Raw genomic sequence first — 17,760 nt, forward strand, 5'->3', positions numbered from 1 at the left:
AGTTGAGCTGTATGGAGCTTTAATTATCAACGATGGGGAGGAAAAGGAGTTCTGTTCCTTTTCCCAAATTCCCACATTATTGTATATACATTGTTTATACATGTTTATTATGAGACACATATAGAATAAAGATAGAAATTAAGGGGTGGGGTTACCACTCCTTACACTCTGGCACCTCTGGTCATGTACCTCCAGTACCTCCTCACCTCCAGTACCTCCTCACCTCCAGTACCTCCTCACCTCCAGTACCTCCTCACCTCCAGTACCTCCTCACCTCCAGTACCTCCTCACCTCCAGTACCTCCTCACCTCCAGTACCTCCTCACCTCCAGTACCTCCTCACCTCCAGTACCTCCTCACCTCCAGTACCTCCTCACCTCCAGTACCTCCTCACCTCCAGTACCTCCTCACCTCCAGTACCTCCTCACCTCCAGTACCTCCCCACTCCTACCTTACCTCCAGTCATGTTATTCTTTATTGTTTTATCATTTGATATTTTCTACAACCCCAATCTTCCAGACTACAACTTCTGGGCTCTGGACCTTTCCAGTCATCTTCCTTGTAGTCCCCTGCTCATTCATAGATGGGCCCAGGCCTTACCATTCAGTTGGCTTCTAATCCTCCCACTCCACAAACCTCAGATGTAATTTGGGCTTTTCACCTATTCCTTATTTGTCCTGTGGATTCTTTTCTATTTACTTCTCCTTCCCCTTGGTAACCTTTGTTTACCTTCAGATCCAATTATCTCTGCTATATGTATGCATGTATGTCAGGGTCATGCATGCTCACAACAAAGAATGCCCCAGAAACCTAATTGATATCAAAGCTGGGGGACATGCCCACTCCAGCACATGGTCTTATATACACGGTAGAGATGGTAACTAGTCAACTAGCTAGTAACCAGTAGTATCAGATCAAGAAAGATAGAAGATCACACGGTGTCATAACCAACAGCTGCAGACCAGATCAAACAGGAGATGAAGAAGAAGAAGAAAAGAAGCAGAAGCTGATGGAGATACGGGTCATGTGGCAATGCGCTACTTACACTAGCGACCTGAAGGCATGCCCTGACAGTGTACCCCTCTAGTAAATAGTTCCCCCCAGTTATAATATTAAGTCTTAAGCCCTCGAATCCAAACCCTCTCCAGGATGTCTATCACATTCCACTCATCTGCTACTCCACCCTGAACCAAGAACTGAGTAACAGGCATGTCTAAGGGCACCTTGGTATAAAACCCAATGAATCATGTGATGAATGATTGACCCTCACTAACACCTCCATTGTTAAGTAGTGAGGGGGGCTTCAGGCCCCTTCCCACTGGCAGCCTTGGTTCCTCCATTGCCAGCCCCCCTGACAAATTGGGGACAATGAGAACGTAATGGGCACAGTGCTCCATTCCGAGTCACTGAAGCCAAGTCCCTTCAACACCCCATCACCCTCAGAGCTCTGCCCCACCTCCGGTCAGTCTCCAACCTACTGTCGGACGACCCGGAACACCGAGCTCCATCAGACAGCACCCACCTGGGTAGCGATCAGACCTATCCCTGGGTGGGTTCATGACAATATGCACCTTCTCCGCTCAGATGTAATATAGCATGCTTGCTGAGCTTACAATTAGATAAAGTCCTTGGTTAATACATGATTAATGTTGGGATTCCTCACAACATTAAGATGATATATTTCGGATACTATCATGGCTTTGTCAGGATAAACTGATTAAATTTCCGGAAAGACAAGATTTTATGACATGATTTTGGCCAAATACATGACGAAACAGGGATTTATCATGTAGACATGGTCAAGAGAAAGTTGGATTTTATGAGGAAATCCCATCGCCTATTGGACATGATTTTATGCTGGAATTACTTTTCTCTGTGCATGCTTGATTATCGTTGGAATGTTACATGTCCTGGGTGATTGGTGGAAGAGGCTTTCGGAGTTGTGGGACTCTTCCATTGCGGCCCTGGAGGAGGATCGAGGGATTCTTCACTTGGTGTATTCTGATCAGTTGGCATATCGTGGTGTTGCAGACTTCTTCCAGATTGTAAATAAGCATCGCCAAGCGCGCGAGACTACACGATAGAGTGACGGACAGGTTGGATAAATTTTTAGCTCATTATGGCATCATGGCAATAGAGATGTGTTTGTCAACTATACCGTCATTCACGTGTGAATGGTTGATTTTGTTGATCAGCAGAACTGACAAACTGACCACAGTCAATTCAGACTACACTCCCGCTGCACGTTGTCAAGGGCAGTGGCTGGTCCCAGAGCTCGACAAACGGTTAATACATCTAATCAATGAACACACTTTTGACCTAATGGTTGGCGGTTTCAACAACGGCCGTAGATAATGGGATTCGTTGGCAGAACCTCCCGTGGAATTGCTGTCTACCCAAGCGCCGGTTCTGACAAAGTTTGTATATGCATTTGGGTAGCTTCTGACATCTGTACATTTAAACAGCCGCACATTCCATTAGGCACCACTTCGCGAAAGCACTAAAAGGGTAGGCCAACACGTTTGATACCTTCCGGTACGGATAGAACACCAGTTGTCTTGCATCACCAATCCCAGGAGCTACTTGGTTCGGCATAGAAAGCTGGTTTCTGGCGCTGCAACAACCCTATGTTCTCCTTTCTTGGGAAGTCATCCGACAGTACGGAAGATCGTAGCAAGTCGGCATACTTCTCATCGTAACCTGGCGGGATTGCAGAGTATGTCGAGGATGAGCACCCTTTTGCCACAAGGAGATAGTGATTAGCCTCGGGGAATGCAACACCACTCCGAGTTTCAGGGTGATTGCGGGTTTCAACATAAACGGAGGATTCGCTAGCGCCCAACTCAAGAAAGAGTGACAGAACAGGTTTCTCCCGGTTAGGGTCCGAAATGGTTGGATTCACGTAGACATCTCCTGCCGGCACGTGTCTCCGATTCTTTATTTGAATCTGAAGAACGGATGTGTTCAGTGGGTGGATAGAGTCCCGTTCCGGGTTGCCAAAAAAAACTGGAATAATCAGATCAACCGAACGTTGTTGAGCCTGACAATTGAAAGCCGCCCCACGAAGAAGTAATTTGGACAGATACTTGATCTGAACCACCTTACTGTCTCCTGCTTGAGCAAAATGGGAGAAAGATATGTACGCATCTTTGTATGCAATCTGGAGTGTATCGGCACCGTCCCTGGTTGCCACAGGAAGAGCACCAAGGATTGCCTTGTGATAGCGTCCATTGAACAAGGACTTCAAGAAATCAACAACCTTAATAGGCACATGGAACACAGCTTCATCTTCAAATGGCGCCGGATCACGCATGAGCACCCTATCGTGAGCAATCGTCACAAGCAGACGACCCACAGCTTCTCCACGCTCTCCACGAGCAAGAAGCTCATCACCATAGGCATCATTCAAGATGGTGGGTCCCCGATATGCAATGGGGGGGTGGGCGGTGCTAGCACCACTCGAATCATCAAGGTTAAGCAATCGCGCCGCAACTTCAGCGAGCACAGGTTCAGAAGGATAGCCGGAGTGCATGAATTCCCGATGCTCCGGTACAGCATAGACCACTCGCATGTAAGATTCCACTAGAGTTGAGACCCGTGACCTTGCAACTTCCCGCGAAACATCAAACGACAGTTGGATCCTGATGTCGAGAGCCGCAAGGGTGGCATGAACGTCCTTGGGCTCCTTTTGTGCCCCCTGTTTTGGATTCAACTTCCCCATCGCAAACACAAAGATGTTGTCGTTCTCGTCCACTTTATGTCTATATTGGGAATACCATCTGAACCATTTTGCGTCAATTAGAGCACTTACTAGTAGAGTAGAGTATGACTAACAAGGGCCTACCAAAGCGAGCCATTTCCTCAACGGAACACATCCTGTCAAGCGTGACAGGCACTTGGCCTTCATCGAGTTGAGAGCAGATCCCATGGGAGAATATGTCAAATGGCAGTTCGGTGTATGGAGCAAATAGTGTTGTGAAGCCCCAGTCCCGGGTCGATGGGTGTAAAGATGGGGTCGGAGCTAGTGATCTTAATTTCGAATTTGTTGATAGGAACAGTGTGAAAAAAGGTTGGGATCTGACCCAGCGCAACACGTGTCCCAGCGCATGATATGCGCTACGATCTCTCCCAGACCCCTTCGGGTCTTTGGTGAGGGTGTGCGCTTCGTCGATGTAAATAAAGAAGGCACAGCGTTTCGTCGTCTTTTGCCCGTTCCTCAACACCACTCGCTGGGGGGGATATAGAGTTTGCTTGAGGCGTCGAATCGATTCTTGGAGAGGCGCCTTCAGGATCTAGAAGAAGGCATACATTTATTCATTCCTTGGCGTACGGGGAATACACACCTCGAAATCGCTGGTTGATGCTGCAACGTTCTGAAGCCAAACGTTAATGAAGAGCAACGGCAGTATGATGACATATCACCTTCGCACTCTTAACCACACTTCGGTAAAAAGCCTGACGGTTGGGTCCCGTTGCTTCGAGAGTCTGATCTTCCGCCAGGTAATCATGCCACTTCTTCGCGATCTCAGCGTGAGAGGACAACTGCCATGAGCGCACAATGGTCTCCGCCTCTTTAAACATTTCCATTAAGAATGCGGCATATTGAGCGTACAGAACGGCATTTGTGTCCAATGGATTTGGCTCAAAATAACCAACAAGATCGTTGATGTCAGCCGGTGGATAAGCTAAGCCAGAAATCGCTCAGTTCACAACATCGAGATAGTTGTGTAAATCCAGTTACTTTTGAGGCCCTCAGGCAATGCTTCTCTTATGTTCATGGGAAATGCAAACCGCTCCTCTGAAGCTTTGTCCACTAGCCGTGACTTGCCGCAGCCGGAAGACTGGACGATGGAGATGGTACGATTGTACACTGATTGGGCAGTAACATAGTTGTCCAAAGCACGAAGCAGGCAGTCTTGGTCTGCGCCGATGTAATTTTGTGAAAAAGATTGAAAGGACGCTGACAACAGCAAGAATAAGCAACTTTGCAGGTCACGGTGATCAAATTTATACCTTTCACTGAAAGTTTTGATGAATTATGAGGAGAAATGGCAGCATACAACGGATATTGCGATGATGACAACTTACACCAATGGAACTCTGATTCCTGGTCCCTGGCAAAGACCAGCGCAGGCTGTGTCTGGTCTTGTTGAAATGACTCATCTGCTCGCAACAATAAATTTCACGCAGCAAGGCATCCCACCACTACCTACGGAGCCGCTTAATGCTCAAAAAGGAACGTTGCTTGTAAGCCTCCACAATTTGGCGGTCGACTTCCACGAATTCCTCGAATGACACCTTTCCCTTGATTGCGAGAGGATAAAATTCGAGGACAATTTGGGTGAGGCACTTAACGGCTTCATAACTCGATATGTCTTCAAACCGCCCACGGAATTGGGCTAGTATTCGCTTCGTCTCTGGGTCTAGATGTTCATCCTCACCCGAGGCAACGCTCGCAACATCTGCTTCATCCTGGTCGTCAAGCCGAGCATGACTCAGAAGCTGAGCCAGTTCACTCATCTTGGGGGTCGGCAAACCATGATACAGTCTTGTGACGCTTACATAAGCAAATGTTCTGCCCGCACCACCCTTTCTCTCAAATCATATCATCCTTATGTTTCAAACCATACTAGAACTGTGCGGGAAGTGAAGCTATATACCATGAGTAATTAGGTGAATAATTTAATGGTCAAATTGTAATTGAGCTAAGCACCATCATGCGGCGTCGATCTCCATCATCGGGAGAGCTGGACTGGCCACACTGTGGTTCAATACTTAGTACTTAGTAGAAGCTCTTATACCGGTTTCATCGAAAGGTATGACTTATTGCTCGCGAAGATAGACCAATTGGTCTGCAGACTAGACCGGTGTACACAGCGTGTGTGCGTTAGTACCTGCGTTTACCTACATATCCACACTTCTTCTCTCTGCTTTTCTGTGGCTACATGCCCTTTGATCAAAAACACCTCTGGTTCCATGTGTAGATCGATTCAAGCCACACGTGGACAACTTGTGACGTGGGGCGCCCAAGGCTCAGAAACAAAAGTAACTGCTCGGTCTGTGTTATGAACGCTTGCCAGGTAGGGATATAGATAATGGATATACTTAGCACATGCAAGCAGCCGCTCCATTCTATTGCCAAGTCCAGTGCGAAGATAGCCTCAGTGTGAGATCCGAATATCGTCTATAAGACTGTAGAAAATAGGGACGACAACGAAGGGATCACTGGGAGTAGAAGATCAAGAAAAGAGACAATAGATGAAAGTAGCGCGTGATTAACATGGAACCAGTGCTGCTCATTTTCCCCTTCACTACCTACGCCCAATTTTGTGAGTGGATTGGCAAAGGCCGCACAACGCGCGAAAATCGTCCGTTCATAACAGGTCTCAAAAAGAATGTACCAAAAAAAAATAAGTTGGTCATCCGTACACCAGCAAAGTTGTGGGATGTGACCGTGAGAACCGGGCTTGGGAGAGTATATAAGGGGAGAACGTGGCAATCTTCACCTTCCAGCTTGCGTCACTTTGTGATTACCCGTGGTTGTCGAATCCCCCATTGGGGGTTGTGACTTGTAACTTCTTGGGTGCGTTTTCCAGGTGACGGAGATGGACTGATTGGCAAGACTTCGAAGAATGCCGATGATTCACACAGCTGTGGTGTGTATCAAACTCAGCTTTGCCTACATCCTTTGTTACCTTTGGGTTTTTAATTCGGCTTTGTCACAATGAGCTCCATTTTTTTTTTTTTAACTTCAAACTCTGTATCTTGTTGGTTTTGATATGAAAGATTGATGTGACCCTCGGCTGAGTTCTGTGCTAAGGTTAGGGGTATGCGCCAAAACAGTCCGAACTGAAGTGTGGTTGGCCGTTCTGATGGCTGCTTTTGTTCACAATGAATGAAGCCTACATTGCAGGCGGAATGTTTGCTTCTCAAACTGGTTGAGTGAGGATTAACGGAGGCAGTGATTTTTATACCCACGTCGACGCTAAAGCGAAAACATCCAACCAAGCACTGGTCCAAGGACGAGGCTCGGAACAAACCTGGTCAACAACCCCACCGTTCGTACGTGTGCTTGGCAACATGTGCACATGGGAACAAGCCTAGCGTGGGAACACACCCAAAGTTTTTGTCGAATTCCCCACCAAGAACAGGATTCACAGAGGGAATTAGTGATGCGTAAAAGATCATCTTAACCATTGTATAATACACTCATTTTTAACATGATTAAAACTGTGTTTTACAATGTGGTCCATTGCATTTTACCAGGATTCCTTTACCACGTTAAAGGAGGTAGATGACCTGTTTTTTAATGATTCTCCACCACGATAACGATTGTAAACGGTCAATTTACAAGGGTGCATTTTGTAATTTACCAGTCGGATTTCATCATTTACAATATTGTTAATTTGGTGAAAAACGTGGTTATTTATCGTCATTTACAACTACATTTATGGCGATATACAGCGGAGACTCTAGGTTACGTTGGGGTGGATAGCAGTCATTGCAAGTGAGGAAATGAACCGAGTTGAGGTGAACAAAAGACAGAAAGGTCAATTCGAGGAGTGACGAAGAAGAGCTGATCCGGAAAGCATAACGCAGGATTGAAGCCTTGGGCTCACGAGAAAAGTACGGAGTTGAGTGCGAGCAAGAGACGGGTAGCATAAAAGTCGAGCATCGATTCGATTTTGATGAGGTTGATTTGACAGAGCATAACCTAATGAAAGTGGAGGAAGTCTCGGGCTGTGAATAAGACGGTAGAAGATACCATAAGTGAACTTCAACCCTTGTGCACAGCTTCGCGAGGCGGTCTTTCCTTCTGAGTGGGCCAAGTTAATCGATTCAGACTTTCTTCTGTTGTGGGGCCATCATAGTGACGGCCACGGGGGTTCTTTTTTGGCGGTACTAGTAGAGGTGGTTGTCATCGGGCCTTGGTCATTATCATCGCTTTCGAATTCCAGTCGCGTTTTTTGGTTACTAGCACAGGGGGAAATTAGCAAGGCAGCAGTGGGGGAAGAGGTGGTTGGGAGATAAACTAATGAGCGCACATGGGGCCAAACTACGCCCTAAGCAGATGCACAGGCTTTTCTACCACAGGTGTGACCCTTGGGTAACATAGATTCCTGTTTGCTGTGAGAGGCTTGACGATTTTCTAAAATAAATAAATGCTATTTCTCATTCACCAATGAGTTAAAGACGTGTAAAGACGCGTTGAAACACGTCCAGATGGAAGCCATTCATGGCATCGCTGTCAGTGAGGCAGCATGCCGAGTGTCCATATTCATAAGTACTTGCCACTTCTGAGAAGAGTAGCTAGTTGCATAGCGAAAGGATAGTCAAATTGGGAGGAAATGAGCAGGTTGCAGAACGTGTATGGTATGGTGGAGAGGATAAGGCACTGAGTGGAATGGAAACTGCCGAGAACAACTTAGTCCGATTTCAGTCTAAGCGCCACAGTCTCTGCCCACCTACCCTTACATCTTTAAGTGCCAGCTTCCATACTTGGGGCTCCTCGCGACAAGAAACATTCCTGACAATTCCACCCATCGCAAAGTCGCGATCTAGTTTACTAATGTCTACAACAAGCCGTACCAACATATAATCGAGCTCTTGGTTATGCCTCGCTAGGGAAATCATGCATTGTCGGGGGAGGTGACAAAGTTTCCACAATGTGGGCCCAAAAACGACGAATTGAATTTAGGAACTTATCCTTCGTCTGGGTAGGAGTGTTTGAATTTCATGGCTCTCACTATTGAGCTGAAGTAGCTGTGGACTCAAATCCCCAAGCACGTCACAAAACGTCGCTTGTGAGAACATGCGTCACCTCGTTGACCTTGTCTCAGATAGCGGTGCTTACATGGATGCTGCCTTGGCACCGACCTCTTTTACTACACTCAAATTATCGCTCTCGCTTCGGTCTCTTCAGTATGTGGCCGATTTCCCTATGGTACGTACGCATTCCCGTCGTTGGGCCATCATCGATCGCAGTTGCGAGCTCGCAAGGTCAATCGACGACGATGACTAGCCGGACTCCGGCCGTCCATACCTCTGACCTTTGTACAATACATCGCAGCTCGGATACCATGAATTGAGTGGTAATTTACGCAGGGAAGAGTCTGGTATTTAGCATCGTGAAACGTATATTGTAATTTACAATGAAAAAAATATCACGAAAACAATGGTAAATGGTCAAAAACCAGACCAAAAAAGGTTTTTTACGGCCATTTACTTCCCACAGTGATTGTGCATGTGGCTCGCAGCTTCCTGGGTGTTGGTGCGAGTGACGGGAAATGGACTGATTGGCAAAAGTTTTACGCATGAATGCACACGGCTGTACCCAGGTGGGTCAAAGACTCAGCTTTGTCTACATATCCCTTAAGTGTTAATTCCGCCCTACTTCTGTGCACGGACTCATCCTCACTCCCCGATTGCAATTTAGTAGTGATAGTAAATTGGTTTTTATCCTGTCACAACCGCGCGTTTTTGTGTTGGATGCGACGAATTGCTTGCTACCTTGGTTCTTGACTCTGACGTACATGGTGGCAGAATTGTTGCACGGGTCGTAAGTAAACGGTATCAGGAGATGTACACAATACTTTATTCCAAATCGAGAAAATGATAGCTCGTTACATTGGCGAAATCATTTTCCTCTTAAGTCCAGTCCGGGATGCATGCTCCAGGATCTGACAGTCATGCAAGAGGCTGCGGAAGATACGGACAACAGTACTAGCATGAGATAGGAGTATACTAGAAATTATAATACAAAAGGAGGGTGTGAAAACGCGTCGATGGTGATCACAAGGATGAACGGATTGATAAACAAAGAGAAAGGCACGACCAACCGACTGTCATTTGCTCCCGTCCCTTGCCGACGATCGTGTTTAATTCTGCTCGTTCACAATGAGCGAAGCCATGCCCATCCCAGATCCAATACACATAGATGTCACGATAACCTTCTCGCCCGTTCTCTTCGTCCGTGCAAGACCCGTCACGATCTGACGTGCACCAGCTGCGGAAGGGGGAGAGGGAACTCAATAAAACCATGCCGAGCAAAAGTAAGAGGAATCAACTCACTCGCCCCTAGAGGGTGTCCAATGCCAATGGCACCCCCCTGCGGATTGACCTTCTTGGAATCAATCCCAAGCGTCCTCACAACATGAAGAGCCTGACTGGCAAACGCCTCATTAATCTCAAACACATCCACATCATTGACCGTCAGTCCCTTCGCACTCTTCTCCAACACTTTGGGGATAGCAAACACAGGCCCAACGCCCATGATGTCAGGTGGAACACCCACGGCTACACCGGCGACGAACTTGCCCAAGATGGGCAGCCCGAGCTTCTTGGCGACGTTCCTTCGTGCCAAAAGAACGGCAGCTGCTCCATCTGAGACTTGGCTGGCTGTTCCAGCAGTCGTTGTTCCATTTGCTTTGAAGGCAGGCTTCAGTTTTGCCAACACCTCGGGGGTCACACCTTCCCTGATTCCATCATCCCAATCGACGACAATCTCTTTGGTTTCCTTTGTCTTTGGATCAACCCATTTCGTCTTGATGGGTAAAATCTCATCTTTGAATAGGCCCGCCTTGAGAGCTTTGACCGCTTTTTGCATTGATTCGGCTCCAAAGGCATCTTGATCCTGTCGAGTGACTCCGTAGCGCTCAGCAACGTTTTCAGAGGTGATACCCATCGGGACGAGGCAGTCTGCGGCGAGAGGGTGGGAGAGGACGGATTCGGACCAACCGGAGGGGAACATGCCTTGACCATAGAACATGGACATGGATTCCACACCGGAGCCTGGTTGAAGCCGTCAAATCAGTCATAAACTAATGACTAGGAAGGGCGGAAACTCACCGATACCAATGTCAATCTCACCAGCCCTAATTTCATTAGCGATCTGATTAACGGCCGCCAACCCACTCGAACATTGACGATTAACGGTGTTCAATGCGGCGGTGTAGGGAATACCGGCTGCAAATCCAGCCATTCGAGCAGCATTGGCACCTCCGCCAGGAGGGCAGACGTTCCCTACTGCAATGTCTTCGATGAGGGCGGGGTCAAGGTTAGCTCGGGTGTAGACTTCTTTTAGGACTGCTGCGAGGTATTCTTCAGGATAGGTGTCTTTGAAGCCACCCCGACCACCCTGTAAAGAAGAGATGTGACGGGTTCAGAAAAAAAGGATCGAGTGAGCGGAGATGGGATGGAGAAGGTCGGTGAAAGTTGGGGTTACCTTTGTAAGAGCGGTGCGAATGGCAGAAACGATGACGACGTCGTCGTCGTGCTTTTGAAAGAGACTCTCCCTTGGTGAGAGGGATGAGGAATGATACTGAGCAGACATGTTGGTCGTTGCCTGTGGGCTTGATGAGGGGATGTGATGTTGAGGAGAGGTGTTTGGCGGAGTATTTGAATGATCAATGGCTTTGGTTGGGGTTCGGGAATATCACATGCCGGATTGGGGACAATAGCCGGATTGAATTATTTAATTTATTAAGGCCACACCTTTCTCCGGATCTGGGCAACGGATGCAAGTGTGGTAAAGCCGACCTGAACGGGCGAATCTGTGCACGACGACTTGGTCATCGGAGCTTAAGTATCAGTCGTCCCTCCTCATGATGGGACGACTGCCCCTCGGTAATTAGGGGGACTACAAACTTGATCTCATTCGCGCATCTTCCACTTCTCACATCAATATTAACCTGCTTGTATAATCGCGGGATATGTAGCAATCGTGCGTCTTTCTCGTGTATTTCTCACTTGGGAGTGACCTTCAACAGCCTATGCTTTGACCTCGGCCTCAGCCCTCCGATACTCTCCACAGCCTACAATTACTGCAGTAGTGGGTACTCCATAAATATATATACATAGCCTGATCCATCTCGCCGAAACATTAATGCTCATCAACCTCTCTGACTCCCCCTCTCCCGTCTCCGCCCTGCGCCGATCTCTCATCACTCATTCTCCATAATACAACGTCCCTGGCGGGCGAGTGCACCTTCAAAACCTTGCAATCCGCACATGGACACAACCGCACGTGGTGGAAATACTAGAGACTGGTTACTTCCCCGCCGCCCTGCTACCGCGCTTCATCTGTACACCCAACTGGTCGTTCCGGAGGGAAATGTATCCCGATTCCTGAATAGGTCCGATGACTACAGTCTCTTTACGCTTTGCTCCATCGTGTTGTGCAGTTAGCGGTTTGTACCCTGGTGCCAGTGTGTGTGATATATGCATATTTGTGCGGATATTACGCTGGTTAAACGTGTCATCGTACTCTCCAACGCTCCTGTTCGGCTATTGGGCCAGCCCCTCTTACGGCTATTCCACCTGCCAATGGGTGTGGCACTTGTCACACCATCTCATCACATGCCATTAGGCAAAATGGTAAATTAATCCCTTTCGAATCGTACTTATCAGTGAGGTACCAGAGTCCCATCAAAAATCCAATAAGATAGCGTGAGCTCGAAAGGAGCATGACACCACCACTTCCTAGTTGTCCGATTCCTACTTTTATGACCGAACATTGGTACTGTGTCAACATGATCACACTCACACATGTACTTATATTGAAATGGAGAAATAGAGCATGACGACTCACCTAATCTTAAATACAATGCAAAAGAGTGTTGACCGTGAGATTTGGAACTCCAAACTCCCGGTTTTCATCGCTGGAACATTACAGCATTACACTTCCTTTCACTGACACCGCCTCTTCCCCGTTTCCGGGGAGAGATTGTCAAGTGAGTGTCAAGTAAGACGAGGGTCAAGAGGACTGATTGATGTTGGTGGCGGATATAGTGTTAAACGTCCTGCGAGGTCAAGAGGAAAGAAGCGACCTCATTCACGCACACCACGGAGCTTGGATAGTTGGGAGAGGCGCGATACAATTCAAGTTACTAGTGCGATTGAGAGGAACTTGTGATGAGACAATTACTTGGACAAAATGGTAAGATAACCTCGACAAGAGCGTCAGAAGAAAGCAGAGCAGCTCCTCTGGGGAGGGGTGTGTGTGTGTGTCGGATCGGCAAATGCTGAACACATGGTATGGGAGGGTGTCATAAGTGACAGAACTTATTTTTGACGGAATTTTTTATCTTATCACTTTTGTCTGATATGTATGATCTTGTTGTTACCTAAGCCCTTCCTACCGCCATGGCCAAATGTATCGTTCACAGGGGATATATCCGACTCGGTGTTGACCTAGGCCTTTGTCCTACACTGCGTACGCGCGATCTACTATGCTGATGGAACTTGCTCTGACATTGATTCCAGTCTTCCTCGCATACCGACTGACTGTCGTGAGCTAGGACGATCGCCTGAAGAAAGGAGTAGATAACGGATGCCGTTACAAGGCCAATCCAATGCTCATAGATCCATGTAAAGGACTCAGGACCTCCACGAACTATGGTTCCCGTAACAATTCCAAGGGTGAGAAAAAGGCTTGAACAATCACAGCTTCAATGAGACAGAAGTCCGGATAACAGGAGAGTGAAGCTCACCGTTAATCTTATAACGCTTCTTCGTTCCATCCCTGATTTGTGTTCCCTCTACCCAGTCGCCAGGGAGTATCCACCATGCAAGAATGTTATAAGCGAGCCACGCCAAGTAAACAAGGAATGCTTGAGTATCCCATAGGCCCCTCCACCACGATGGGTCAGTCAGCGCGTTATGAGCGTAGATAGGAAGGACGGTGACAGGAGGCGGGCATCCTCCAGAATGTTTGTTGCAAACAAAGTACAATGCGTAGATTACAGATGGGGCAAGAGTGGTGCATGCGCAAGTTCCAACCACTCCAAAAAACTCGGACAGCCCCAAACCACATGTCATTAGGGATATTCAATTCAATTAGCATGCCGCGTGACGCGTGATCCTTGACCCTTGACTCTTCCACCAGCGCAAAACGTCTGGACTCAGTGGCTTGGAATTGCAGCTGGCATACCAATCTCTCAAAACACTCCAGAGTACCATTGTATTTAGCCGAGTATTGATGACGACAGGGAGCCAGACTTTGCAGAAGTGCTGACAGATCTACTTGAAATGATGAGGGCGCGTCTTGATGGTCCTCAGGTATGTAAATGACCTCTATGTAGTTATAGGCCTCACCGTTGTTCAGGATCTCTCGTTCTCCGGTCTGACCAATGACCACTTATCGAAATTAAACATATCCCCGGCTGGGTCCCTCGAACTGAAGCCAAAGAGCGTGCTCGCGGAACTAGCAAAGAAGACCCAAGTTGTTGGGAAAGATGACATCTGGTCTTCGGAAAACTTATATCGTCATCTGCAACGCCTGGAGACGCTTGTCCCCAAGTCGGTGAGTAACGCCAACTATTACTGAAATGCTGCGCTCACGTTGGAGATATCAGAATGAAGCAGCTGCTCGCGCTTGGATAGACGCGTTTTTTTTTCGTGTGTCTGCAATGGTGCCTCCAGATGAAATGATGGTCCTGAGCGTGGAGCAACAAATCCCCCCTACAGCGGTCAAACCTTCCAGCTCCACCACACTTCATGGTTTTATCGATTACATCGCTGCAACAGCAGTTAAATCTGTTGCAGGTAATATTGTCGCCTGTCTTGCCTGGTTGTCCTTTGCCTGGCTAACCTCCTTGTAGACAAATTTTTGTCTGACCCAACGATTGAAAGACTCAAGTCGATGTCAGGTCTCGTGGTGACTGAAGCTAAATCTTCTTCTGGGGCTCCGACTCACCTCCGAGACCATATACCTCAAGCGATTGGCGAAATGTATGCCTGCGCGAAAGCCCTTGGGTTAGTGTTAGTTCCTGCTATCTATGCAACTTAAATCTCTAAATAATTATCGTGCCTGTGTAGGAAATCTGTTGTCCGCGGGGCGCTGACGGTTGGAGACAGGTGGATTTTTCTCATCATTGTCATGAATGCCAATGGTGATGGAGCTAAGTATTGGAAATCTCGTGGCATCGGCGTCCTTACCACGACGCCTCCCGAGGACACAGCGATCACATCGCCATGGCCCGATGTCATTGCTGGTATTTTGGCACATTGGGTAGGTCTTTCCCCCTATCTTCAAAACGGGTCCACTGACTTGTGATCGTGGTATTAGATGAAGCATAGTTTTGAGGGCATCAAAGATGGCGACGATTGGTTTGAGGTTGAATTGTAGTCTGTACAGCGTTAATCCACTACCTAGTGGAAAAAGCTAAGACATCCTAGCAAGGCATCGGAACCCTGGTGGAACAATGACCTTACCAAGTCATGAACTAAGACAAACCAGAGAATCTCTCAAAGGGTGGATCAAGGACTTCAACCGTCCATCCATTTACGTCAAATCCTTACATAAGGACATTCGCTCACAAATAAGAAAAGCAAAGCAGGAATACTACCGGAAACTCACAGAGGAAGCCAACCAGGGTAAGATGTGGGATTTCCGTAAGTGGTCAAAGTGCATCTTAGTGCGATAGGGGCCATCCCTGTGGGAGGTGCATTACTCGGTGCATGGTGAGAGGATCGTCTTTCAGCTTCACTCCAAGAATCCTGAACATTCTCCATAGACGGGTTTCTGCGTCTATGAGGTGTTAGAAGTTGCAGCCCAACGCCACTGGTGGTCAAGGGAGTCACCCGGGCCGGACATTCACGCTTTGGGAAGGGGAGGGGCGCTTTGAGGCACAAACGGCGGCAACCTCTTGGACTCTTTGTTTTTGCGCTTTGCGCTTTTGTTTTCAACTTGTTGTTTACCATTTATGTTTCACCTCAGTGGCGTAAAGTCATTACAAGATGTATATAAGGACCGGACTTGCGCTAGCAGCTGATACCTCACTAATTGAGGTATCGCGCTGCGCAGGCAAGTCCGTCCATCACTACTCATACCTAACTAATTGAGGTATCGCGCTGCGCAGTCATCACAGGTTATCAGCCCAGTTTTACTCCACCGCTTTAAAAAGTCGCCCGGCACCGTTGAACTATTGCTCAGAAAGGAGCTGTCTCGTTCTGAATCGCCGTTACCTGCTCGTTCTGGATCAGACCCGAAGAACGTACCATGACTCTGAAAGACTCGACCATCGATAAGGCTGTCCTTGCTATCGCTAAGCTGAAGGGACGCGACGATTGGAATAGGTGGTCTATCAACCTCCGATTTGCTATGGGACACACCTGGGGCTACCTAGATGGAAGCCTGATTGAACCATCTGATAAGACAATACCCGAACACGCGGAATGGGTTGAAGGAGAAAGGAATACTCGCCGAAGATTATGGCTATCTCTCAGCGATTCAGTCCAAGACAACGTTTTTCGCCACTCCGAAAGTCCTGCCGCAACACTATTCAGAGCCTTGAAAGGTGCCTACCAGCAGACTGGTGCCTCCGCTGAATATTATGCGAGAACTAGGTACTGTGAGGCAAAAGTCAGCAACTACGAATCGATCTCGGACTTCTTATCTGGCCTTATGAACCTCGCTCACGAGGTAAACAAACTTGTCCCTGGCGATCGAGGACGGATCGAAGATCGAATGATTGCCATGCAACTCATCCATACCCTCCCATCTTGCATGAGTACCCTGCAGACCTTGCTCATCCAGAACGCCCCAGCAGCAACTGACGACATGAGCTGGGACCTCGACAAACTGAAGGGGGAGGTAGAGACCGAGGAACTCCGGGCCCGGGCAAAGGGGGAGAACCTTGGAACGAAAACTGAACTTGCACTCACGCCAAAGGCCCTTGCTGCAGAGAGCGATACAAAGGGAAGGAAGGGTGACCCATCCTGGCTAACGCGCAAAACATGTTGGAGTTGTGGAAAGACCGGCCATCTTCGCACAAAATGCACGGCAACAGAAGCCGAAAAGGAAACCTACCAGAAAAAGAGAGCCGCCGAAAAGGAAAGTGCAAACGCTACTGAGGACTCCGAGGAAAAGGCTCTATGTGCTGAACATATCATGGACACTGCACTGGTCACCGACAGGAACACAGACGCGCCGAAACCCTGGATCGTGGACTCAGGATGCAGTAACCATTTTTGCCCAAACAAAAACGACTTCGTGGAATACACACCTTTTGATCCTCCACGCCAGATTGCCTTGGGAAACGATAGCCGCGTTCCCTCGCTCGGGGAGGGGACCGTCTTGATCGCCTGCACTGCCGGAGGGAGGCGCTTCACCTGTCGAATTCCAGACGTACAGTATGTACCTAGTCTCAAGTACGGTCTCCTTTCCTGTAGAGTCCTCATCCGTCGGGGCGCCCGGATTACCTTTGGCCTTGACAATGTCTGCAGGATTGAAAAAGGTGGGAAGCTGATCGCCGAAACACTAAAAGAACTCGCACCGATGTTCTACCTGAATCACCCGACCTCGCAGCTGACACCCACCGCATCCGAAAGGGCGAACCCGGCTGCGGAAGCCTCCACCCCCTCCTTCGACCTTCTCCACAAACGCCTGGCCCATCCTGGGAAGGATGCATTAAAGGAAATGATAAAGAGCGGGTCGGTTCTGGGAATGGAAGATGTTCGGGATGACTCGAGAGGTTTCGATTGTGAAGCGTGTATCAGGGGAAAGATGACGAGGGGATCTTTTGGAAGGGGACATGAGGTTGCTGGTGAGAGACTAGGGCGAATACACTCCGATATCTGCGGACCGATGGAGGTGATGTCACTTGGAAAGAGGCGATATTTCTGCACACTCGTGGACGACAAGACAGGTTTCACCTGGTTCTATCCGTGCTCACTTAAGTCAGATTTCACAGGGTGGTTCATCAGGATGGACACACACTTTGCGAATCAGTACGGGTCCCATGTCAAGGTTTTGAGGACG

At 48.2% G+C, this 17,760-nt stretch overlaps 5 protein-coding genes across 5 annotated transcripts; 2 read left to right on the forward strand and 3 right to left on the reverse strand.

The window, feature by feature from the left end:
• Positions 1-2,377: 2,377 nt before the first annotated feature.
• On the reverse strand, positions 2,378-5,537 carry EI90DRAFT_3292349 (uncharacterized protein). Its single transcript, XM_039067329.1, has 7 exons — positions 5,213-5,537; positions 5,084-5,162; positions 4,741-4,961; positions 4,422-4,684; positions 4,343-4,372; positions 3,834-4,291; positions 2,378-3,778 (listed from the first exon to the last, which is right to left on the reverse strand). Exons 1-7 carry the CDS (start codon positions 5,517-5,519, stop codon positions 2,563-2,565), a joined length of 2,574 nt encoding a protein of 857 aa, XP_038911144.1. The 5' UTR covers positions 5,520-5,537; the 3' UTR covers positions 2,378-2,562.
• A 3,180-nt stretch (positions 5,538-8,717) lies between these two features.
• On the forward strand, positions 8,718-9,173 carry EI90DRAFT_3076738 (uncharacterized protein). Its single transcript, XM_039061672.1, has one exon. It carries the CDS (start codon positions 8,858-8,860, stop codon positions 9,086-9,088), a length of 231 nt encoding a protein of 76 aa, XP_038911145.1. The 5' UTR covers positions 8,718-8,857; the 3' UTR covers positions 9,089-9,173.
• A 704-nt stretch (positions 9,174-9,877) lies between these two features.
• EI90DRAFT_2935673 (Thiolase, N-terminal domain-containing protein) lies at positions 9,878-11,331 on the reverse strand (the record flags this gene model as incomplete). Its single annotated transcript, XM_039055144.1, has 4 exons — positions 9,878-10,005; positions 10,071-10,790; positions 10,848-11,136; positions 11,224-11,331. The coding sequence occupies 4 exons, from the start codon at positions 11,329-11,331 to the stop codon at positions 9,878-9,880; spliced, it is 1,245 nt and encodes a 414-aa protein (XP_038911146.1).
• A 2,041-nt stretch (positions 11,332-13,372) lies between these two features.
• EI90DRAFT_3245333 (uncharacterized protein) lies at positions 13,373-13,817 on the reverse strand (the record flags this gene model as incomplete). Its single annotated transcript, XM_039066556.1, has 1 exon — positions 13,373-13,817. The coding sequence occupies one exon, from the start codon at positions 13,815-13,817 to the stop codon at positions 13,440-13,442; it is 378 nt and encodes a 125-aa protein (XP_038911147.1). The 3' UTR covers positions 13,373-13,439.
• Positions 13,818-14,030: 213 nt separating this feature from the next.
• On the forward strand, positions 14,031-15,126 carry EI90DRAFT_3130339 (uncharacterized protein; the record flags this gene model as incomplete). Its single annotated transcript, XM_039064295.1, has 6 exons — positions 14,031-14,057; positions 14,104-14,301; positions 14,354-14,543; positions 14,600-14,753; positions 14,817-15,009; positions 15,067-15,126. The coding sequence occupies 6 exons, from the start codon at positions 14,031-14,033 to the stop codon at positions 15,124-15,126; spliced, it is 822 nt and encodes a 273-aa protein (XP_038911148.1).
• Between the last annotated feature and the right edge of the window lie 2,634 nt (positions 15,127-17,760).

Source organism: Cantharellus anzutake (genome assembly GCF_015039405.1).
Source record: "Cantharellus anzutake strain C23 chromosome Unknown EI90scaffold_65, whole genome shotgun sequence".
Taxonomy (NCBI): domain Eukaryota; kingdom Fungi; phylum Basidiomycota; class Agaricomycetes; order Cantharellales; family Hydnaceae; genus Cantharellus; species Cantharellus anzutake.